This window comes from Solea senegalensis, linkage group LG1 (assembly GCF_019176455.1).
Source record: "Solea senegalensis isolate Sse05_10M linkage group LG1, IFAPA_SoseM_1, whole genome shotgun sequence".
In the NCBI taxonomy this organism is placed as follows: domain Eukaryota; kingdom Metazoa; phylum Chordata; class Actinopteri; order Pleuronectiformes; family Soleidae; genus Solea; species Solea senegalensis.
The window spans coordinates 11,424,634-11,444,853 of NC_058021.1; the positions used below are offsets into that span (position 1 = coordinate 11,424,634).

General features: G+C 41.0%; 1 protein-coding gene across 3 annotated transcripts in view; it reads left to right on the top strand.

Moving 5' to 3' along the window:
* kcnab1b (potassium voltage-gated channel subfamily A regulatory beta subunit 1b) overlaps nt 1–20,220 on the top strand; it is a 33,780-nt gene that overhangs the window by 12,211 nt on the left and 1,349 nt on the right. For all 3 annotated transcript variants that reach the window (XM_044031428.1, XM_044031411.1, XM_044031420.1), the window contains 12 exons: nt 5,095–5,138; nt 7,350–7,387; nt 7,917–7,996; nt 8,484–8,528; nt 9,607–9,651; nt 10,597–10,640; nt 14,422–14,508; nt 18,660–18,745; nt 19,137–19,257; nt 19,540–19,634; nt 19,830–19,950; nt 20,095–20,183. In XM_044031428.1, coding sequence (XP_043887363.1) covers nt 5,095–5,138; nt 7,350–7,387; nt 7,917–7,996; nt 8,484–8,528; nt 9,607–9,651; nt 10,597–10,640; nt 14,422–14,508; nt 18,660–18,745; nt 19,137–19,257; nt 19,540–19,634; nt 19,830–19,950; nt 20,095–20,183 — 895 coding nt within the window. The remainder of the gene's footprint in view (nt 1–5,094; nt 5,139–7,349; nt 7,388–7,916; nt 7,997–8,483; nt 8,529–9,606; nt 9,652–10,596; nt 10,641–14,421; nt 14,509–18,659; nt 18,746–19,136; nt 19,258–19,539; nt 19,635–19,829; nt 19,951–20,094; nt 20,184–20,220) is intronic.

Sequence of the window (20,220 nt, forward strand, 5' to 3'; positions counted from 1 at the left end):
ATGGTATTTACTTCAATTTGTGTCTGAACCATTTAGGTGTGATGTGTTGGTCCAATAATATGAGCCGGGGTGTTGCACAACAGGGGGGCCTGTATCATGGAGCTCCACTCCTGCCTAAAGACCAAACAAGCCCCCAGGGATAAGAATTGCCCAATCTCTCACTTGAACAACCAGGGAGTTTGTGTATAGACTCTGAAAAGTAATTAAAGGTCACAACTAAAATGGCTTTCTGTAAGCATGAGGCTTTTGTAAAAGTGTTGCCTTGAAATGCAATTTTGGGCTTCAACTCCAATTAGAGCAGAAAATACTCTGCTGTATGTATGTGTATGTGGAACACGACCAGAATACATTTTTTAAGCCTTGTTTTTGTGGCTACATAAGGCAAGAAAACATCAAAACATCGGACAAACCTAGAATCAATTCCTGCTAGTGGCTTTCTCTGTCCTATTTCCAGAAGGCTATGACCATTTCTTATGTATGGTCTGTCTGTGAGTGCAGCATTTTATTTTATCATTAGCTTTGGCATGCTATGTTGAAACAATTTTAGGAACTAAATGAAATACTATCATTGATTTCTTGGGTTTTCACGTATGATTTAGTTTGGAAAAAAAGATATGACCAAGAGTTTTTAATGAGCTACCAGAGCACAGTGAAATAACTGTGCGTGTGTGCGTGCGTGTCTAGCTTTGTGAGGACATTTTGACCTTCTGAGGACATTTTAGCTGGTCCACACAGCTTAAACTGGCTTTTTGAGGATAAAAATCTGGTTTTAGGGTTAGGGTTGGAATTAGGTTTAGGTTAGTGTTACGGTTAGGCATTTAGTTGTGATGGTTAAGGTTGGGGGAAGGGGCTAGGGAACGCAATTTGTCTATGAGTGTCCACACTAAGAATGCAAAGCATGTGTGTGTTTGATTTGTTTTTCTTACCGTCAACATTGTTTGAATATTGTTTCATATATACACAAACACAAACCCCTGTACGGAGCTTGCTGTCATTTCCTGTTACGTATTCTGTGTCACATAGAATGCTTCATCTGTGGCGGGCGAGGGTGTTTGATCTGCTCAGACCTGGGGCTTGGACTTGTAACGCTCCAAGTCTGTTGAGCAGCCTGTGTCTTGGTTTATAACTCCCGTTTTTTTCTCCCTTCTCTCTCTCTCTCAATCTCTCTCTCTCTCTCGTCATTGCTGTTTTTTTCACCCTAGCAACACAACTGCAGCTTTTCTTTCACATTTAATCTATCCAAATTCCTTGATTTCACTTCCATACTTTCTTCCCCCCTTCACAGGCCCAGGCGTTCATATACATATATATATATATATGTATATATATATATATATATAGTATACATATATATATATATATATATATATATATATATATATATATACATATATAAAACCCATCTTTCTCCCTGGCACTGAATTATTTTGATAACAACATTATGGTTTGCCATCAGGAGAGCAGAGGAAGCAGAGGAGGTGGGTGTTATTTAATCCCATCGCCCATCAAGGTGGCCTTGTGTGGGTTTGCTTAGTCTACATTAATCCCTTGTGATTGAAAAGTGTTTTTGTTTTGTTTTTTCAGTTTACTCACAACCCAGATGAAAGTACTAGCTGACAAATATTGATTTAAACAGCGGAACCCCATGAAATCTATCATAAAAATTGGGTCTCAAGAACCATATGATTGCTTTTTCCAGGAATCCTCCCACAATGCGAGGTCATAAATCACATAATAAATCAGACAGATGTTCATTAGATATTTTCTGAGAACAGAACAGAGCCACATGTAGTAGCAGCTTGTAGGATGTTCATACATGGTGACAGGTTTGTGTGAGGGGGCGTTTTCAAATGACTCATTTGTCATTTTTCTTCAAGGCTTCTTTTGGGCAGCATTCAAGCATGAGGGACCAAGCCACATCCACTGCCTTACAAAGTTGTTTATGCGCACATTTGTGCAGACAAGTCGTCAGCTCCTCCGTGTGGTCACTTACTAGTTACAAGGTATTAAATGAAGGACTTGCACTTCTATTTCCTGGCAGCCCTAATTTTCTCCCACAAGCAGCTATTTCCCCTTAAACACAAAGTGTTTCATTTTCTTTCCTTTGTTTCAAATGACATGCTGTAATCCCCCATATCATTAGCTCCTTTTGCAGTGTGCCTCTGCTGGCAGCCCACAGCCAAGCTCTGGACAGGTCTATAAATGCACCATTGCATGCTGTGTGTGGTTAATGATCAGGTATGGCCAACGCTGCTGCTGCTGCTGCTCCATGTCTGAAGAAAAACGTGGGACAGGAATACAAACGCGAGGCAGCTTGCTGAGTGTCAGTTTTGTTTGTGTCCTATTATTAAGAGGGCATTTAAGAAGCACACAAAACGACCAGCAGGTGTTATGGAAGATAACGTAGTATTCTCCATAATAATAAGTTTTTTAAAGTTAGCTTTGTTTAGAAAAGGAGCAGCACTGCAGGATTTATGTTTCATAACCTTTTTCCTGCAGACACTGCAGAGTGACTTTTAATAAATGCTTTAGTGCCCAATCTTCAATCTTCAGCGTGGCTTTGCCCTCAACCTCCCCCTGACCAATACACTCACAGATCCAGTGAGTATAACATTTGACCTACAGCGTAGCCTTCCCTCCAACACTTTCATGGATCAGAGCACCCTCTCTATAATACATCACTGAAACAGAGGATAAAACACTCAAACTCCTCCACCGTATCAGAGGCTAAAACGCACATCTTGCTGCATCTAACTGCAGTGAGATCTACCTCCCAGTCTGCTTCTGTCATGGCCTTACCAGTACCTTGATTACACAATTCATCAAAGAGTCTGTGCCTTCACTGAATCACTCGATGTTTATATGTAAACACGTTGATTTATATGTTTTCTCCCTCCATCCTGGTAGCTCGACAAATTGATTGATGCTTCTTTGTGTCGTACCTCTAAGTGAATCAGCCGAGGGCCTGGTTAGATAGCACAGGCTTAGATTAGTCTACCCTCATATTGACGGGCACAGGCCATTAGTTTTCACCAGAAAACAACTTCAGGCATTTTTTTACAGCCTTATTTGTTGTAATGAGTAAACGCCCGCACAACCAGGCAGCAAGCAAAGTCCACCACGCCACAGTTTGAGATTGTGTCAAAAAGACAAAAAGATTTGGACAATTCTGTCAAGATGAAGAATGTTGTTTATGACAGTGTCGAACTCTCTCTCTCTCGCTCTCTGCATGTGTGTGTTTATGTGTGTGTGTTTGCATATAGTTGTTACCTCTTTAGGACCAGTAGTCCCCATGAACCTTTTTCCTAAGGAGCTGGAGTTAAGGTTTGGTTAGGTTAAGATTGCGGTTAGGCATTGATTAGTTATGGTTGATAATCTATGCAATATTTCTCTACTCTTAGTAGTGGTGGATAGTGAATGTATCTTATATCTTAAATTAGTTATGGTCAAGGTTGGGTACAACACTTTGTTTTGGCCATCCAAACGAATATCCTAAGAAATATAGCTGCGCTAACCTGCGTGCGTGCGTGCATGTGTGTGTGTGTGTGTGTGTATACATGGCCTTGAAGATTCCGTGAAAGAGATAGGTCTCAATTTCACAGTGTCTTCTTCAGATTTTGTCTTGTCTTTGGACTGAAGACTGTCGCTGCTCACATTACATTGAGGAAAGACACCTGTGGTGAATGGAGGCAGAGCAATCTGTTGTTGTCGTCGTCATCGATGTAAAGGCATAATTGCTTGCTCCATGTGAGTTCCCCACTCAGTTGGACTTTATGCGGCACAGACTGTAAAACTAGTTATGAAATGATCTCTGTTGCCTGTGTTTTTTTTTTCTTGTGTTGTGGTAATGAGTTTGGAGAGTGCCGCTTTTATGTTGCAGCAGATCAGCTGGAGGTAATAGGGAGTCGTTTAACGTGAGGTGTACACAGTTAATATGTCAATTAAGGACAGAGAGAAAGACATATGGTATGTGCGAGGTGCTACACTGCTGTGATACAGCCTCAGTGCTTAAGTGCACGTATGGCCGCCTGGAGTTTGTGGGGGAACATAACAGGAACAGAAAAACAGTAGTCTGAGGATTGAAGTGCTAACTTGATGTCAAAGCTAAAGCTGGTTTTTTTTAGGAGTAAAAATGAATAGTGTGCTGCACGGTGGGATATGTGGCTAGCAAATTCTCCTCAAAGATTGCCAGTTTGCATCCTGGTTCCGGCCTTTCTGTGTGGTGTCTGCCTCTTCTCCCCATGTATGAGTGGGTTTTCTGAGTTCTCCAATTTGCTCCCCCAGTCTAAAAACATGCTGAGGTTAATTGAACACTCTAAATAGAGCGTAGGTGTGAATGTGAGTGTGAATGATTGTTAGGCCTGTAATGGACTGGTGACCTGTCCAGGGTGCACCCCTATATGTCAGCTGGGATTTCGGCATGTGGAGGCGGAGGGCATTGTAGATGATGAATGGATGAATGGAAAAAAAAGTGCAATCACTTTTGATATAATCCCTCCATCAGTAGTGCAAACTCTTGAATGGATGCAGGCAGATCTGTTGAAATAAAATGTTTGCATCATGTCTTTAACAAACAAAACAAAACAGGTTCACAACACTGGAGGTCAAGCTGAGTTATACAGTGACTTCAGGCACTTGTCAGAGGTCAAATACATTTTTTCTTGTGTTTACAAGAAAAACAGAAGAAATTGCTGGAATGCTTACACTGGAGTAAAGACGGCGTGGCACAGAAGGGAGTGAAAACACATCTGTATATGCACAGTGAAACACAGGTGCAAGGACTAAGGGCAGAGAAGAAAACAATTACCCAGCCAGGAAATTTGAAAGGACACGAGGACAACAGGAAATAACAAAAAAATGCGAATTAGTATCTGGCTTGACACAGACCCTGACAGTTAGTTGACTCAGAACATTAAAGGGGAGGAATGTTTTAATGGCTCACTGTGAATAAAATGTTTTTGGCTGTTTGTGATAAGGGCAAGGCATCAAGGTTTCAAATACAGAGTGAAGTTAAAGTCTAAATAGTTTTTGTAATATTTGACTGAATGCATCTTCAGCCTATGCAGCTCTGATTTATACTGTGTTTCTCCTCAGGAACCTGGGTAAATCTGGATTACGTGTCTCTTGTCTGGGGCTTGGTGAGTACATTTAATCTGCTTCAGAGGTGAATGTGTAATGATTTAATGAGCATCCATCTCATCTGTGCAGAATGTAGACCCAGCTAAAGTGTTACAGTAAAAAGCACATTGTCTTTTGAATCACATTTTATCATGTCACTTGATTTTAAACCTCAAGCATCTTTCACACGTATACAAAGAGTTTATACACGTTTTCCGGAGAGGAAGATGTCGACCTGGCTGAACACTGAAACAAATTCAATGATAGAAAATCAGTGAATGGATTAGTTCATCCTCTCTTTAGTGATTTTAGCCACATCACAGTGAGCAGCAGTGACAAACTGTTAAGGGGCAGATCATTTAAATATAAAACTTTTCAGCCTCAATATTGGCAAGTCTCAGCCACGCTTTAGCGCCCTTGAGCATGACATTCATTCTGTTCCGGGGGAAAAAACACTGTGCTGATCAAAACAGGTCACCTTAACATTTGATTCTGTTTTCTTGTGTTTCCCTGTTTGAACTGCATGTCAGAGTGATGTTTTTTGAAAGGCTTATTTGAGCTAAAGCAATCCTGGCTGTCGGTAGCCACTTCCACCCTATTCTCTAAAGCTTTTTATCGTATTTGTTTCGTCTGTACAGACACTGAGGTGCATTTTAAGCTCAGCTGATAGCAGCTGCAAATATCACCTGGAATTTACAGACAATTAACAGCTATACATTTTTTCCTTTATGTTTTTGTATTTCCATGTATCCAGTATATGTATTCAGATTACTAAAGCAGACACTTAAAGGAATACGTCACTGATTTGCATTTAGCTTTGTATCACTAAAAGTGTACCAAGTGTCACTGGTGGGCACGTAACAAAAAAAGAAAAGAAATTTCTCGACTCAGGGGAAACTGAGGTTGGGAAGCACAATTTTTCAAAAATACTAGCCCTATTCTACTAATAAATGCAAATCAGTGAAGTTGTTTGGCCTCGGCTCTCACCAGTGTCCTCATACCTCTTGTACAGTTAGAGTTAGAGATTCAACACTGGCTTCCATAATCATTTCTCATGACTGTACTGTATATTACTGCAATCTGCGTGAGAGCCATGCATCATGCAGAATTTAGTGGCACAAAGAAGAAATATGACATTGGTTTTCTATTACTCTGAGTACGTACACGTAAAAGAGACACAGAAACAAGGTCAACAAACACTAAAATAATCGTTAAAAAGAAGCTGTTACTGAGCGTAAACATGCTGTAGCTTGTGGCAGCAGACAAAATGACAGGTCAATCCTCATTTCCACACATACAGTGCATCTACAGTATGTGGAGTGCTTCAAACACATGACCCTTCAGTTGTAAGACAACCCGCTCTACCACTGATTTGAAATGTGAAGAGGAAAACTGGCTGCAACAGAAAAACACATGAACATGACCCTTAAGTAGTGCTTGTCCCCACAGGCCATGCAGCAGATGATTTATTTATGCTATAAATGCATTGATCACATCCAGTGCCTTATTCAATGCCGCAGCCAAACAGGGAATTCCACTGAAAACTAATTACACTGCCTCACTAGTTATTGTTTTTTTTAATTGGGCTGTACGTAATCATTTACCATGTTGTTTTTCTTTTATTTCACAAGAGCCATCCTAGAAAAAGTGAGCCTACGCTGATACTTCTGCATTATTTCTTATTAGGGGGATATGACACACAGCATGTGTCAGGATCAGCCAATAGAAGATTTGGGGGAAAAGAATAAAACATTCTAGCAACTCTGTGCTCCACTTTAACATATGCCGTTTGAAGGAAGAACACTGGGCTTCCTTTCTCTTGATACTATGCAAGAATATTGCACATCATTGCAGTCAGTCATGCTCGTTTGTCAACATGCGCTGCAAATTGGACTGAAATGCAAATGCTCATCCTTTGACAGCTTACAGAAGTTACAATGGCAACAGGAATATGATAAAACAACGTGTTAGAAAAGTGACATGTGCAACACAATGATTAAAGGATCTGTGTGTGATTACTCTGACAAACATGCAAGAATGTCCTGACAGGATCCAACACCTAAGCCATACAAATCTTCAAATTCAAATTTTTTGCCAAAATGTCCAAATGATAATTAATGCATGACTAACATGGGTGTGGGTGTGTCTCTAGACGGAATGTGTTCTGTGTGTAAACCAATTTGTTTCAGAGCGCTTTGACAAGTTGATAACTTTGACATTTCCTTCCACAGGCACGTGGGTAACATTCGGAGGTCAGATCTCTGATGAGGTAAGATGTTATGTCAGATCCATCATTCAGGCATGAATGATTCAGGCTCATGAGCAGATGTGGGCTCTCTTCATCTCAAGCGCCACACACACGTCATGTGAGCAGTAGTGACAGTTTGCTGCACCCAATATGCACATATCACAGCAGACTGTATAGACCCTATAGATGCCGTCAAGGCCAAGTGATCGAGTCCATGCCACAAATTATTAAGCACAGCAACTACTCCAGGAAACCAGGAACAGCTGGTCACCACATGATGACCACTGGGACTAACTGATACTCAGAGGGAAAAAAAACCAATAATGACCAAGGCAAAACAAGAGCCAAATGCTGCCATGAGAACTATGTCAAAAAACATTAAGCAGTAAACAGCTTCAGTCAACAAGCAGCCTGTGCAGTTTCCCCGGTGATGTGCAGCAGATTCATTCTTTCTCAGGGGAATTTAGATTGAGTAATTAAAATATTTACTGACTTCATGTACCATTTTTACACAACACTGAGGTCAATGAACATTTCTTGTTTTTATCAGGTGGCAGAGCAGCTGATGACTATCGCCTATGAGAGTGGGGTCAACCTGTTCGACACAGCTGAGGTTTACTCCGGAGGCAAGTAAGTGATGCCTGTGTTCGTGTCTCCCAACCACAGACTACCTCTCCTATCTTTGCAGCTCATTTCCACAGGACACAAGATGTTTAGCAGGTTTAGCCTCAGAATAGAAAGTACTCAGTGGAGGAGGCCAAATATTAAAGATAGCCATGACTCCGAAGTGATTTGCATAATGTGATTCATCACTGGAGGCTCCACATTATGTCCACAGTTCAATCTAACTTCATAGGCCTGGACATTGTTGTAGTGAATAATGCAGGACACGCTCCATTTTGCACGAGAATGAATATTAATTTCAAGGTTGATGGTGAAGTTCAAACGCACAGCGTAAGAGGCATGTAGTCTTCATCGCCGGCTCCCTCCGTTTTTTATTCAGGCATTCATGTTGTAGATGTGTGGCAGATAGCTTCACGCTCACATGATCTAAGAAATGGCAGTCTGCCATTGTGTGTAATCCCATCATCTCCTTTGTGTATTTGTTGCTTCATAGAGCAGAGATAATCCTGGGGAATATCATCAAGAAAAAGTGCTGGAGGTAAAGTACAGTCTCTTTCACACAGCAAGAGATTCCAAATGTGCTCTAAGAATAGGTTGAAAGTGTGCATGTGCATGTCGACTACAGCAATATATAGACAGACAAACATCACGGTCATGTGTCATTGCTGAAGATCCCATTTATAACACATCAGTATTAAGATGAGGGTGTGCAGCCTCCACAACTCGGGGAAGGTTTTACAGAAGATTGTTTGTGGAGCTTGGTTTCAAGGATTTGTTTGCTTTAGTGTGTGTTAATGTTGAGCTATAAAGTATGGCTCACAGTTGGCGGACTAATTTATCCCCAAGGTTTTGGTTTGGGGCCAGAAACCCACCTTGTCTTATGCTTGGGTCCACTTTCACGTTGGAACAGTCAAAGGCCTTGTTATTGTCTAACACCGTTTTCAGCTAATTACAAAACTACTTGTGTTTCCCTCATTAATATGTTCATATTCTTTTCAACAAACTAGGAAACATGTAAACATGCTATTAGCACTTGAGGGAAAGTAGCAGGTTAGTGCTCATATTATGTCAGTCCACATGAATATTGTTGATACATGCACTCACTTCCTTAGTCATTGCATGTACCTCATTTTATGTGTTATGCTATAACGGATCTGCTTCATAGTTCAAATATAATGTCTGTTCAACAATGGCTCTTTTGCTTACCTTTGTTGTAATAATTTCTCATTTTTGGGCCAATTTGTGTAACGGCTGTGCTTGGAAATTCCCATGGATCAGCATTTTCTGAAATAATCAGACCAGCCCATCATAAATTCATTGACTTGCTGCCATGTGATTGGTTGATTCAATATTAGCATTAAAAAGCAGCTGTGCCTAATAAAGTGGATGTTGAACTGACTGAATGCCATAGAGAGTGCATTGCTTTTTTTCCTGCAACACCCCAGTTGCCTCCCTGAGTCAGAGACTCTAATGTGCCCATTGATGTGAAAGTGAGTGTGAATGGTTGTTTGTGTCTTTGTATGCCGGCCTCGTGATAAAACGCTGTAACCTGTCTCTCACCCAATCTCAGCTGGGATTTTTCCAGATTTGTGATCCATCTGTCTGTCTTTCCTTAGGAGATCCAGCCTGGTGATCACCACTAAGCTCTACTGGGGAGGAAAGTGAGTGATTTTTTTCCTTCTTGGGTTTTCGCGCCCAAAAAAGGCCACACTCGTATTATACCTCTGCTTAGCTGTCTTGTCATATCTGGATTACTGTCAGGCTGAAGAATCCTGCTATCAATTTGCATTAATCACATTCTCTCTTTTCGAGTCTTCAGCGTTATACTGTGCCTCCATCACAACATCTACATACGTGTTCTGGTTCTTTTTAAATATCCCAAGTAGCTCAGTAGAGTAGGGCCCTGGTGTAATTAATTGTATTAATTTAATCTCATTTTATCCTCTCTGACAATAACAAGGTATCCAATCGGTCTCTCTCATGGATTTAGAGAACAGCCTCTTCACCTTCAACTGAGTGAGCTGTGAGAGTGTCGGAGAAGGCTGTCAAGCATTTAAATTTTAAGAAAACTTGAAAATACGGGGAGTGGGAGGTGGGGGTTGAGTATTGCATGTTTATGTGTGTATATAAATACATTCTTATAATTGACCATAGCAGGCTGCAAATCCACAGGAAGTAGAGAGGCAGAAAGAACAAGTGTGAAATGAAGGAAGGAAAACAAACAAACAAAAAAGGCAACTGAGCAAACAGAAGAACACTGAAGCAGAAAGTGGAAAAAAGAAATGAAGTGGAAAAGAAAAATCAGCAACACGGAAAATCTAGATGTTAAGCGTAAATGTGGGTGACGCTATGGGCTGTCGAAGAATAAGCAAGCAAATAAACACAACTCGTCTCAGGTGCTTTGGTATTACAGCCGAAAACTGAACATTTTGGTTCTATGATACAAACACTGTTCACTACTTACTCAGCAGTAGAGCTAGCAGGTAAAAATAAACTGTTCAGAAGATACTTTCTTCAGAAAATGCCCTTTTTACTATTTTTGCTAATCTAATGACAGGAATGTATATTAATCCCAGCCACACACGTTTCTTTCCCTCCCGTTGCAGAGCAGAGACAGAAAGAGGCCTTAACAGAAAGCACATTATCGAAGGTAAGAAGACGGATTCCTCTCCTCTGCTTTGACCTTCACATCACCCCATCGCTTAGATCCCCACTGCACTCCCGTAATCTCGCCTTTCATCTCTCTCCCACCCCGTATGATTTTATCAGCATGTGCATGGAACTGAGTTTGAACGTTTCAGAGTCAAACCTCAACAGTTGCTCGGTTGGTTTGTATTTATAATTCGTCCTTACGAATTACGAGGTTACGAGAGCAGCGTCTGTCAAGAGGTGTTCATTTTGCTGAAGTGATGTTGATGTGATGTTCACCGTGTCCACTATTGTTGGGCTGCGCTTAATCTGGCAAAAAAAAACACATCAGTAATGGGGAAAACGACCTTGTTGCAGAGTTCCATTTGGACTGAGTATGAGTGTCTCATTTAGTGCAGTGGTTGCAGAACATGATTTGTTTGACCAACGATCAAGTCTGTAGTTTTACGGAGGACTCTGACTCATGCAAATGCCTCATGTATTGAAACACAGCGTGTGCAGCTCTTTACAAAAACATTGAATGAGACATGTGTAAATTACAGGTGGATGTTACAGCCTAGATTATTAAAAACTTTGTCGCATCCCTTGTGGTCCGCTTTACTACCTGTACTTTAGATGAAATTTGGCCTCGCCTTCTTATAACCTTGACGCGGTCCACCTTTCTTAGTGATCAACTTTCCATCCAATCCAAAACGCAGTGCACCTTCTGCAGTGACTCAGCTTTATCTCACCTTATTAACATGCACTGCAGCTTCTGCCACATTCCTCCTAAAAAAGGAGAGGAGAATACACCCAGCGAGGGCTGGAGCAGAATGATATGAGGAAGAGGAGGGAGCCGAGGACAGCCAGGGAAAGGAAAGGTGTGAAAAATGATAATTAGATAATCGGCACAGATGATAGCATCTGTGGGGGAAAGGTGTCCCTGTCACCAGTGGTGTGGCACATGTCACATCGGGCTGAGTGAAATATATGGTCACACTGTCTTCCCTATTACTTTGTTGTGTGGGCGACCCCATGCCAGCCAATAAATCATTTATTTGGTTAAGTGACAGTTTGATGGGCTCTCAAAAACCTGATGCCCAGTCGCAGTCACTAAGAGGTCAGTGCTGACAAACTCTGAGGTCAAACAAAAAAAACACAAATTAAAAATGTTTGTCATAAAATACATGTTTGATGCATGTTTCAATTTCTCAAAAATGGACCGACAGGGCGACGGTAGCTCAGTCGTCTTTCAACCGGAATGTTGTGGGTTCAATTCCCTGCTCCACTAGTCTACATGCCGATGTGCCCTTGGGCAAGACACTTAACATGTGAAGTAATAGGTCAACCAGCTGAAAGGGAACATACAGTATATCTATCTATACAGTAGTCCAAGTAAATGATATGATCCAATAACAATGTTAGAGCTACATAGCTACAATGTTGCTCATTAAAAAGCTTTAACCGAAGTTTGGAAAACCTGTGCATGGAAATGCACTTAGAGTAAGAAAGTGTCAAACTCACAAGAGCAACCAAAGACAATTTCCCCCCATGGGAAAGAGTAGTTCCTTGACAATTTAAAAAAAAAATTGAGCCCTCATTAAATGCACTGTTCACTGAAAGCTTTGTTGTGCATCGTCTTTTCTCAGTTTACAAAAACAGACTAACAGTGAAATCCGACTAATCCATGAGACAGCGGAAACTGCTCGTGATGATGGTGGAGGCTCAGAATAATATCCTTGAAAAGGGTGTTTCTGGGACTGTGGGCGTGCAGTAAAAAAAAAACAAGTGTGAAGTGATTTAAACTGTAGCAGAGAGAGCAAAACTCTCAGCTGGGATTAGCTTGTGATGAAGAGGCCTCTGGCACTTCTCTGCCACACACACTCACACATACTCATGAGTGCCGGAGCGCCTTGTCTCTCTCTGCTGTCCTCCTTTGTGAAGGTCTCTCGTGTTTGATTTTCATTTTTTTGCATTTCAGAGGACCGATCAGCTGACAGCAGCTTGTTGCCCTCTTATTCTCTCCTCACTATTCAGTGTTACTCCTCAGACAGATACTAAAAGCTGAGTGATCGAGAAACTAATGAGTGTGATCAGTTTTCTGACCTCCTGGCTTTGAGTTGTTTGGTGCCTCATCAACTGAGAAAACTGTATTTATATTTATAACAAAGCATTGCACATGCAGGTGAGGCGCTTTTTTTCCCCGATTCTCTTTGGGAGGTTGTGGTGTGAACTTAGGTTGATGCTGATTTGTCTTGAAACTTGTCCCAAGTTTTCTCTTTGACCTTTTTAAGATCTCAGTGTGAATAAAACACGATGACTATCCGAATGGAAAGAAAACGACCGCATAACACGAGTAAATAACTAACTACGACACTATGCAGTTATTTCTGTTTAACAAAATGTATAAATGTAATATTTTATAAGATGGCTTCTTTGAGATAGTATAATATTCAGGAGGGTATAAAATAGGTGTGTTTATACATAAGTGTAATTGCTTTTAGTAGTCTAGAATAAGGCTTTTATATGTACTATAGGCAAGGGCAGAACATGGTGGAGCAGTTTTCTCTGCAAAAAAACCCTCCACCTTAGCCTACATAATGCTTAAACAAATGAAGGAGGATTATGAAAAAACGGGCATAAAGTGTGAGAGAAGAGAATTTTGTGTATACATCATTTCTTTCTGGTCACCAAAGTTCACAGACTTGGGAAAAGGTGAAATGGAGGGACGAGCAGAGGAGTCCTCTTAGCATTTTTACAAATTTTTACACACTCCCAGCCGGCCCCATAAGGTTTATATTCGGGCTGACAATATTGGTCCCAAGTGGGTTTGTCCGTGGTTTCCGTATCCATTTGCCCTCATGGGCTTCCTATGTGGGGAAACCATAAAGGACCCACTTCAAGCTCATGAACACTTAGTGCCCACTTAGTAACCAAGTAGCCTGGAAAGGGTGCTGAGTGGATATGGGGCTTGAAGTGGGCAAACACGAGTGGGGGCCATGCTGGCCTTGTCTCTGGGCAACTTTACCTCTACAAGCCGAATGATATGACCAAATCCTGCTTCACCTATTGCACCATACCTTCCATTCTGATAATGGCGTGAACATAGTCTTTACACAGTGATTTTAAATAGTCTCAAACCACTGCTCAGTCAACTATTTCCTATTTAATACAATTGTCAGAATCAGTACATTATCATCATGTTGGGATATTACCAGTATTTGAGTCACTAAAGACAATTCTATTTTGCACAAGCGATGGCAAACCAGACTGGATATGAAAACTCCAATTTAATTTTGTGATCATATGACAGGCCAGCTGCAGCTGGCAGGCCTTAAGTCACATGTGGTCACTAAACCAAATATGGGAATAAATGCGGTTGTTATGAGTTGGGACTTATCCACTTGGCGTTGGCTAACAGGTTTAAAGAAATTGATTGATTTATAAGCACATGGTGATGCTCAGTCTTCTCTGCAGATCAAGACAAATGTGTCTAAGTCTGAATGCGTTGAGGGAGAAGATTTCTCACTTGCTAGCATGATTGATATTGCAATAAGTCTCTTGAGACTATTTGTATCAGCAGGATTTATGAGTGGAGGATAATGCTCTTGGCGTATGTGAACTACACTGAAAGTCATCTTTTTGAAAACCAGGAATAAAACAATTGGCGTGCTTACGTAAATAATAATGGCAGATAAGTAAGAGGCTATGTCAAATGTGTTATATATGGTCATGATTTGTACTGAAGGTTCTTTCTGTGTCTTGATCTATGTCTCACAGCTTTTTTCCTCCTTGCTCTCCAGGTTTAAAGGGCTCCCTCCAGAGAATGCAACTCGAGTATGTTGATGTGGTTTTTGCGAACAGGCCAGACAGCAACACTCCGATGGAAGGTGAGTGGGTCCTGAACAGACCCCGGAGGGCCTGTGGAGGGGCCGGTGGCAAAAATGATTGTTGTTCTGTAATATGAGAAGGTGAGAAATACCGTCAAGACCAATGCCCTCATTGGACCGGCGAACTTTGACTTTGACCAAAGGAGTTTGCCTTTTGTGTGCACGTCTCATCTGACTCGCGCTCACATTTCAAGTTCAATTTTGCCACATCTCCCCCTTTACTTTAGTCTCCTTGTCTCCCTGTCTTTCTGTCTCTGTGGGATCACGAGTTTCCGCAGGGTGTCTGAGCTGCACCCGCTCTCAGCCCTCCCTGTACTTCAGAAGCAAGATTATCTGCCCGCCCCAGGGGAAGCTGGTGTATTTTTGGGCTGGTCTCACTAGATACAAGCCCTACTGTGCCGTGCGTACTGTTCCTTCAACACTCCAGTGCTGCCTTTCTCACACATCTACCTTATGTCACCATTAATTTCTTTTGCATACTTTGAGATTCTTCCTCAATTACCCACAGTGTGATATGGACACCACTGGTGCTTGGAAGCCTCTTCTGTCCTTCCACACAGATATTCAAAAGAGCTGGACAACTGAAAAGATGAAGTACCACCTGTCCCACTAAAAATGTTTCCCATTCTTTCAGCTTTCCTTATGCTTCCTCCCAGAGGAGCCAACAGACTAAGGCAGATCTGTCACTGTCAGCAAAATGCTTTGGTTAAAATACTTAATTAATGTTAAATGGCTCTATAATTCAACAACTATCACCAATTTAAAGTGTTTGTTCAGTCTCAGTCTCAGGGGTCTCACAATATATAGGGCAACGTTTTTACAACACTATATCCATTCAGGAGCCAGAACTCCACAAAAGGTGGTCCGCTGTCATTAAATGCTCTGCCTTCACCAAACACATCCATGAGGTGACGCAGGGAGGAGGCAAGGGAGACTCCAACAGCAGCAACAAAATAATTCATACTGTTCCCATGCTTTCAGTTACACCATTGTCAGTCCAATAAAATAATCAATGTTCTACTTTTCACCATTGCTGTGCTTGTCATTAGCAATGCTTTCTGAAACTAAGCAAACAACTGCAGAGGATAGAATCCACTTCTTGTGTGCCTGAATGGTCATGTGATAAATGCCCATCGGGATGCAAATCAAGTTTGGCTGGATGTGGCTTTAATGCGTCAGGGACCTCACAGACAGTCTGTACAACTGCTCAGATAAAGTCACTTCATAATTGACAAGTGATGTCAAATTTAATTGGCAGACGGATAAAACCACGGTAACTAGAAATGCCCAACTGAAAGAAGACAATGATCAATATTAATATAGAAGGTATAGAGTGGCAAGCAGCGCTGCATCGTATCTGCTCATTAATCAGAGCAAAGCATTTGCACATTTGCTTCATCCTTCATGACAGTGGAGCAAGGACAGTGTCGTTAATCATTGTGGAGGGACTGACACTCTTAACAACTCCTGAATGCACACAAAACTGGGCATCCTCATGGATAAGCACAATGACGTTTGCTAAATATCTTCTCTTAGAGATGGAGGTGCAGTATAACCGTGCAAGAAAAGTGAGACCTCTACTGTGCCTCTATCTCTGTAGGCATTTGTGGAACAGAAGGGCATGGGAGGTATTGATTCAAACACCCACATGTTCCTGAAGCTTAAAGAGGATTAATAGCGTCAATAAAATGCACAAAAAGAGCACATGGTTCCAAATGTGTTATCAAAATGAAAGTGTCGAAGTGTCGTGTGAGTGCATTCTTTTAGTATTTACATTTCTGTGTTGTTGCGACTTGCATGCTTATTATTTTGTGTAAGACAACTTGTGTCCCCTTGAGGACAAAAAGGTTATATCATAGCTGCAGTCTGACTGACTTTATTACCATCACGTCTGCCTCTCCCATCATGCCTCACTGCATGTTTCTCTTTTTCGCTTCCCTGTTTTCCATAACTTCCATAACTTTCATGGCTGAGACTACACACTTTTTCTAGAGGTTAAAGGCAGAGCGGACGTTTGTCACAAAATCATGTACTTGCCGAGCAAATCTGGTATCTGTGTGTCATAGTAATCTTTTTAGATTTAATAAGCACCGCATCCTGCAGAGTAAACCATCCAAGTCACAATGTTTCAACCCAGTCATTCAACATCATTTATTATTTGACAGTGCAATATCAAGCAAATTGAATCCACTCAGCTGAGTGAAATGAATATGAAAAGCCCTCAGACAGAGTGAATAATGAATAGGAGGAGGAAAGGAGCAGACATGACATCAAAAAATAGACTTCATTATAGTCCCCAAGTCAGCGTTCTACACTGGAGATCAATCAATGGCATTCCAACAGAATACAAAACACAAACCAAAGCCACCCAGTCAGTACATTCCTTCAAAGACAAGGACATCACCTTGTCACAAACGTCTGTCAACAAAATGTGCAACACAAAAGCACAGCCCTGTTCTTCCGATTGGCTCCAAAATTGAAATCTTCTTTCCCACGATCTTTGGACAAAGACAAAGCCAGTGAAAATCACATGTGACGTGACTTATTGATCACCGCCCTGTGTATGTGTGCAGGAGACAGATAATCCTTAGCATCAGCTCAACACACAAAGACACATGGATCTCCACATACACACCTGTTTTGCTACTTTGAGAGGGAACAAGAATGGACTTCCATTTTATGTGAAACATTATTCTTTATCTGATAATTGTGTCACTATGTCATGCACATTTCAGCACCTTCACATCACTTTAAAAATGCTGATATAACACGTATGAAGCTATTTTCTCTAAGATTTGTGAAAGAGGAAAATAACAGCATTCTTTTTTGGAACATCACTCACATCATTACCCTTCTTGAGAAGTTCACGTGGGGCTTTTGGGAGTGGATTGTTGATGGTGTTGGTTGGATTTCTCACCTGAGCTCAGACTGGTGTCTGCCATCGGAAAAGATGATTCATTACGTCTTGGTGGAAACTTTCTGTTAACACTGTTAGCACGTTGCTGTGAATCAAGTTGACTTCCTTTCCCTCCCGGCACTGAGGTGGATTACTCATATTATATCATTCTCAAATAAACAGTGGAAGCCGCTATGGTCCCTACTTGGTTAACAAATTGTCCTTCTGTACTTGCATCTTTCCAAATCCCTCTGTCCCTCCTTTCCTCTTGGAGCAGCTGTACTGTTATTCCTCTCCTCTCCCACCTGCTTCACCCACACCCACACTTGCTCTCTGTCTCTCTCTGAGCTACATTTCAGTCCAGAGGGAGAACTGATGAAAAAGAATTGCTCTTTTTTTAATCACAGTCTCCTGTGATCTCATCTCTTCACCCTCATTTTCACTCTGCTTTCGCTCTGCTTCATATTTTCCAGCTAGACTTTGCGCTGTGCTCATATAGCAGATGTTTCGTTTCATTAATGGACAATTACGGACAAAACCAATCACACAGATTACTTGATGATTCCATTTTTGTTTTTCGTCCGGAGTTTTTGTGCACAAAATGCATCAAAATGTAATTTTATAAATTGTTGAATAATTGCTGCATTTCATCCTTTTGCAGATGTCCTCAGTTAAAAACTCATTTAAGAACTTCACAGCAGTTTTTATTAAATTCAGTTTAACTCATTTACTATTGCTTATCTGCTGCATCCTCAGCCACTTACATGCAACCCCCTAAAGAACACTCTGGCCTCAATTCTTTCAGCTGTTAACGTGCACAGGCAACATTCTGCTAATGTTGAGTGTTTTTATTTACCCCCTGCAGCATAGGAGCATATGGTCACATTTATTAGTCTGCATTCAGCTGAACATGTATGCTTACATATGAGTTTCAATGGAGTCGAGTCTTGTTTGCAAGAGGCTGAATGCTTTCCAGTGATTTACCTTATTTTAGTTTCCCGGTTACAGTTTTACCAGACTTGCATATAGAGGTTTTTGATTTATTATTTCCTCTTATATGAAAAATATAATATATATTTTCAATTATCCTCTTATAGCTTTGTTTGTGTAATTAAAAATAACGTGAATTATTTTGCAATTTTAAGCTCCATGTCAGAGTAAATGGGCTCTGTGTGCACGTTCAATAAAAGTTGAAACTGTGGCGCCATCCACTGTTCAATTAGTGACAATGTACTTGTCTCCTGACAATTGACAGAGATAGTGAGAGCAATGACACATGTGATCAACCAGGGAATGGCCATGTACTGGGGGACATCACGGTGGTCTGCCATGGAGATCATGGTGAGTGATGGGAAAACGTTTATCTATCCCTGTAATCATGTTGCTAAAACTTTATTTTCTGACTAATTTAGCTCTGAAATGTGAAGTAAAATGCAGTTAAATGTGATGAACATAGCCTTGCAAAATGTGCAGTGATCAAACTACACTACATACTGTTCTATATATCATTTAATAGGAGTACAGTGATAATGCTTCTGATTCCTAGTTTCCAAATAACATTTTTAAAGACTTCCCATGTTCCTCAAACTGTTGAAGAGAACAGCAAAAGCAAGTTGAGCGAATGTTTGTAAATATTATATGGAGAAAGAAAAAAAAGATAGTTCAGTGTTAAAACATAAGAATTCAGTAATTGTCTCGCTGATGTTTTTGTTCCCTTTTCATATTCACTCAGGAGGCGTACTCTGTGGCCAGGCAGTTTAATCTAATTCCACCTGTGTGTGAGCAAGCAGAGTATCATTTCTTCCAGAGGGAGAAAGTTGAAACTCAGCTTCCAGAGCTCTACCATAAGATAGGTAAGTCAATCATCGGTTCCTCGTGAAGGTGAACATTTTCTTTAGAGCTCTGATTGATTTTGTATCTTGCTGTTACGGCCACCAAGGGAGTCTTGTTTTCCACTGCATTTCTCCTCGTTGCTGTCTGTGAGTGAGTGGTTGCAGGTTATTAGATTTTGGTAATCTGGACCTGGAATCATGATTTTTTAAAAAAAACAAAAAACAACTGTTAATTTTGCAAGAGTGTACTGATACTGTGGGAAGCTGAGTGGCCTCTTGTTTATTATAATTGTTCTATCTCAGGCGTGGGCGTGGTCTCTTGGTCCCCTCTGGCATGTGGAATCATTACTGGAAAGTATGATAATGGGATTCCAGAATCTTCCAGGGCCTCGATGAAGGTAGCAATTAAAGATACATATTCATGATATGTATAATATTATGTAGAATGGTATTACATTATACAGGGATGGTAACCCCAAGTCCTAACTATTGAATCTGTATATGCATTATGATGTGCATGAATCTACTACCATGTGTTCAAACATTTAGTCAAAAATAGTTCTAATTATTTCTCTTTTTTTCTGCTCCTCTAGCCATACCAGTGGCTGAGGGAGAAAATAATGAGTGAAGATGGAAGAAAACAACAAGCCAAGCTTAAGGACCTGGCTCACATCGCAGAGAAGCTTGGCTGTACTTTGCCTCAGCTAGCCATAGGTACGGGACAACATTAATATCTTATGACCCACAATCCCTTCCATCCCTGTGAAAGCAAACCAAACTCAGTTTTTTCTCTACATACTGCGTCATGATTGGTTCCCACAATGTAATGTAAATATTTCTGATGTCCTGGATCTTTAGCCTGGTGCCTGAGGAACGAAGGCGTAAGCTCAGTGCTGCTGGGATCCTCTAATCCAACACAGCTGACAGAAAACCTGGGAGCAATCCAAGTATGAAGACTATTTTGTCGGCCCAAGTGATAATATT